The 3,580-nt window shown below is 44.1% G+C and overlaps 1 protein-coding gene across 1 annotated transcript; it reads left to right on the forward strand.

Moving 5' to 3' along the window:
• The first annotated feature begins 376 nt into the window (after positions 1-376).
• On the forward strand, positions 377-3,330 carry LOC113738999 (uncharacterized). Its single transcript, XM_072044992.1, has 4 exons — positions 377-1,416; positions 1,531-1,777; positions 2,075-2,576; positions 3,248-3,330. Exons 1-4 carry the CDS (start codon positions 377-379, stop codon positions 3,328-3,330), a joined length of 1,872 nt encoding a protein of 623 aa, XP_071901093.1.
• Positions 3,331-3,580: the final 250 nt, after the last annotated feature.

Consider the following 3,580-nt stretch of genomic DNA (forward strand, 5'->3'; position numbering starts at 1 on the left):
ACATCAAGCCTCTAGGCCAGTGCACCGCCAAGGAGGCCCAGTCGATTCCGAGGATCGGGCACTGGAGAGGTTTCTGAAGTTTGGACCTCCTAAGTTCTACGGAGAACCCGAACCTGAGATAGCTGAGGAATGGTGGGAGAGAATCTCCGACATCTTCGCAGCTTTAAACTACGCGGAAGAGCGGCAGGTGACTTTTGCTACATTCCAGTTTGAGGGAGCTGCTCGCTCCTGGTGGAATCTGATTAGGACTAACTGGGACAGGAATCATACTCCAAGGACTTAGGCAAACTTCACAAGGGAGTTCAATGCCAAATTTCTTCCACCTCTCATCCAAGAAAAGAGGGAGGACGACTTCATAAAATGTAAGCAAGGGGCGATGAGTGTCGCCGAATATGAAGTCCAGTTCACAAAGCTATCCCGTTTTGCTCCTGAATTGATAACCACGGAGCAAAGGCGAGTTAGAAGGTTTGTGCAGGGTCTGAATGTAGAAATACAGGAAGGGTTAGCTGCCGTGAGGATAGATACCTTTGCAGATGCCGTCGAGAAAGCCCAGAGAGTTGAAGTAGCAAGGGCTCAAGTGAAATCTTTTCAGGCCAAGAAAAGATTTGCTCCTAGCAGTAGTCGGGAGCCGACGTATGGAAATGCTCCACCTGCCAAAGTGGGCCGAGGAACCATTGGAGTGAATAGTCCTGGAGCACCACGAGGCGCCCAAGCAAGAGGAAATGGGGCCAGGAATGTAGGGGGACGAAATAATGGAACCAGAGTGGGACCAATTGGAAGGGGACAACCTAGGAATACCTCGCAAGGAGGCCGAGCAATAGTTCCCCAAGTGAATTGTGCATATTGTAAGAAACCTGGTCATGCTATGGATGGCTGCTGGAAGAAGCAAGGGAGGTGCTTGAAATGCGGAAGTAGCGAGCACCAAATTGCTGGATGTCCAAAAATGCAGGAAGGGGGTAATCCAAATGCTAGACCAAACACTTCTGGAGGGAGCCGGCCAACAGTTCCTGCCAGGGTGTATGCTATAGATGACCAACCTGTACCTGATTCCTCGGAGGTCGTGGAAGGTACTCTCCCCATTTTTCATCGATTAGCTAAAGTGTTAATTGACCCTGGTGCAACTCATTCATTCGTAAACCCATCATTTATGTCTGGAATAGACGTGAGACCTGTTAAATTACCCTTCGATCTTGAAGTTAGGACACCAATGGGTGATAAGAGGATAATCGCTAGCTTAGCCTTTAAGAATTGTGAATTCTGGATTGGAGAGCGTAAAATGCTAGTGGATCTAATCAGTCTGGACATAAAAGGGTACGATGTGATCATAGGAATGGATTTCCTAGGCCAATATCATGCTAAGCTGGATTGCCGAGCAAAAGTGGTAGAATTCTGTATACCTGGAGAAGCAACTCTGAGGTTAGATGTTAAGGGTAGGTTAGCATCATCTGCTATGATCTCAGGGATACGGGCAAGGAAAATGTTGTCAAAATGAGCTCAAGGTTTCTTAGCTTTCATGATTAATGCTCCCAGTGATCAAGTGAAGTTGGAAGATGTACCAGTGGTACAAGAATTTCCGGATGTTTTTCCGGAAGAGCTTAAGACTCTACCGCCGGAAAGAGAAGTGGAATTTAAGATTGACTTGGTGCCGGGAACAGCTCCGATTTCTAAAACTCCGTACCGGATGGCTCCTGCTGAGCTGAAGGAGTTGAAAATTCAGTTGCAAGACCTCTTGGAGAAAGGTTTTGTCAAGGAGAGTGATTCACCGTGGGGAGCACCCGTTCTATTTGTTAAGAAAAAGGATAGAAGCTTGAGGTTATGTATCGATTACCGAGGGTTAAATGAGGTTACAATTAAGAATAAATACCCTCTACCATTGATAGATAGCTTGTTCGACCAATTGCAAGGGTCAGTAGTTTTCTCTAAGCTGGATTTGAGGCAAGGGTATTATCAGTTAAAGATTAAGAAGGAGGATATACCCAAGACTGCTTTTAGTACGAGATATGGACATTTTGAGTTCGCAGTCATGCCTTTTGGTTTAACTAATGCACCAGCGGCATTCATGGATTTAATGCAGAGAGTCTTTAAGAAGTATCTGGATCAGTTTGTAGTGGTTTTCATCGATGATATCTTGATATACTCAAAGACTCGAGAGGAACATGTTAAGCACTTGGAGATAGTCTTGCAAATATTAAGGGAGCAGAAGCTGTATGCCAAATTCAGCAAGTGTGAGTTTTGGCTGGATGAAATATCTTTTCTGGGGCATAAAGTTTCCAAGGAGGGAATTGCCGTCGATCCGGCAAAAGTTGAGGCCGTTATGAATTGGCAACAGCCAGAAAGCCCCACTGAAGTTAGAAGTTTCTTGGGATTAGCAGGGTACTATAGGCGATTTATCAAGGATTTTTCGAAGATTGCTGGACCCATGACTGAGCTAACCAAGAAAGGGAATAGGTTCACTTGGACTCCGAAGTGTGAGTCAAGTTTTCAGGAATTAAAGAAGCGTTTAACATCCGCTCCTGTTTTGGTGTTACCTGATGGAGGTGAAGGTTATGCCGTGTACTCCGATGCTTCGGGAGAAGGTCTAGGATGTGTTTTAATGCAAAATGGTAAAGTGATTGCCTACGCTTCCAGGAGACTGAAGCCTCACGAACAAAACTACCCAACTCATGACCTAGAGTTAGCAGCAGTGATTTTCGCCTTAAAAAAATGGAGACACTACTTGTATGGCGTGACTTTTGAGGTTTATACGGACCATAAGAGTCTTAAGTATTTGTTCTCCCAGAAGGAATTAAATTTGAGACAAAGGCGATGGGTAGAATTTCTGGAAGATTATGACTGTTCAATTAACTACCACCCAGGAAAAGCTAATGTGGTAGCTGACGCTCTAAGTAGAAAGGCCCAAGTAGCAGGGTTAATGATTAAAGAGTGGGACATGCTGGAGGAAATAAGTGGTTGGAACCCTCGCTTGGAGAAATTGAAGATATTACTTGGGAACTTATCGTTAAAATCGCCATTACTAGAGCGTATTAAGGAGGCCCAGAAAACGGACCCTATGATTCAAAAGAATTTGGAGAAAATGCAAAAAGGAGAAACCCTAGATTTTAAATTAGGGTCTGAAGGTGTATTGAGGTTCCGAGGTCGAATTGTGATTCCGGCAAATGAAGAGATAAGAAAAGAAATTTTGGAAGAATCACATCGATCGAAGTATACCATACATCCAGGTATGACCAAGATGTATCATGATGTGAAGGGATTGTATTGGTGGGAAGGTTTGAAAAAGGAAGTGGCAGAGTTTGTTCAGAGGTGCTTGATCTGTCAACAAGTAAAAGCTGAGCATCAGAAGCCCTCTGGTTTATTGCAACCGTTAGAAATCCCTGAATGGAAATGGGAACATATCACAATGGATTTTGTAACGGGACTGCCTAGAAGCCAAAAAGGATTTGATGCAATTTGGGTAATAGTTGATCAACTCACTAAGTCTGCACATTTCCTACCCATAAGCATGAACTTTTCGTTGGAAAAATTGGTCAAGTTGTACACAGAAGAGATCCTAAGATTACATGGTATTCCTGTAAGCATTGTG

The sequence above is a fragment of the Coffea arabica genome, chromosome 1c (genome assembly GCF_036785885.1).
Source record: "Coffea arabica cultivar ET-39 chromosome 1c, Coffea Arabica ET-39 HiFi, whole genome shotgun sequence".
Taxonomy (NCBI): Eukaryota; Viridiplantae; Streptophyta; class Magnoliopsida; order Gentianales; family Rubiaceae; genus Coffea; species Coffea arabica.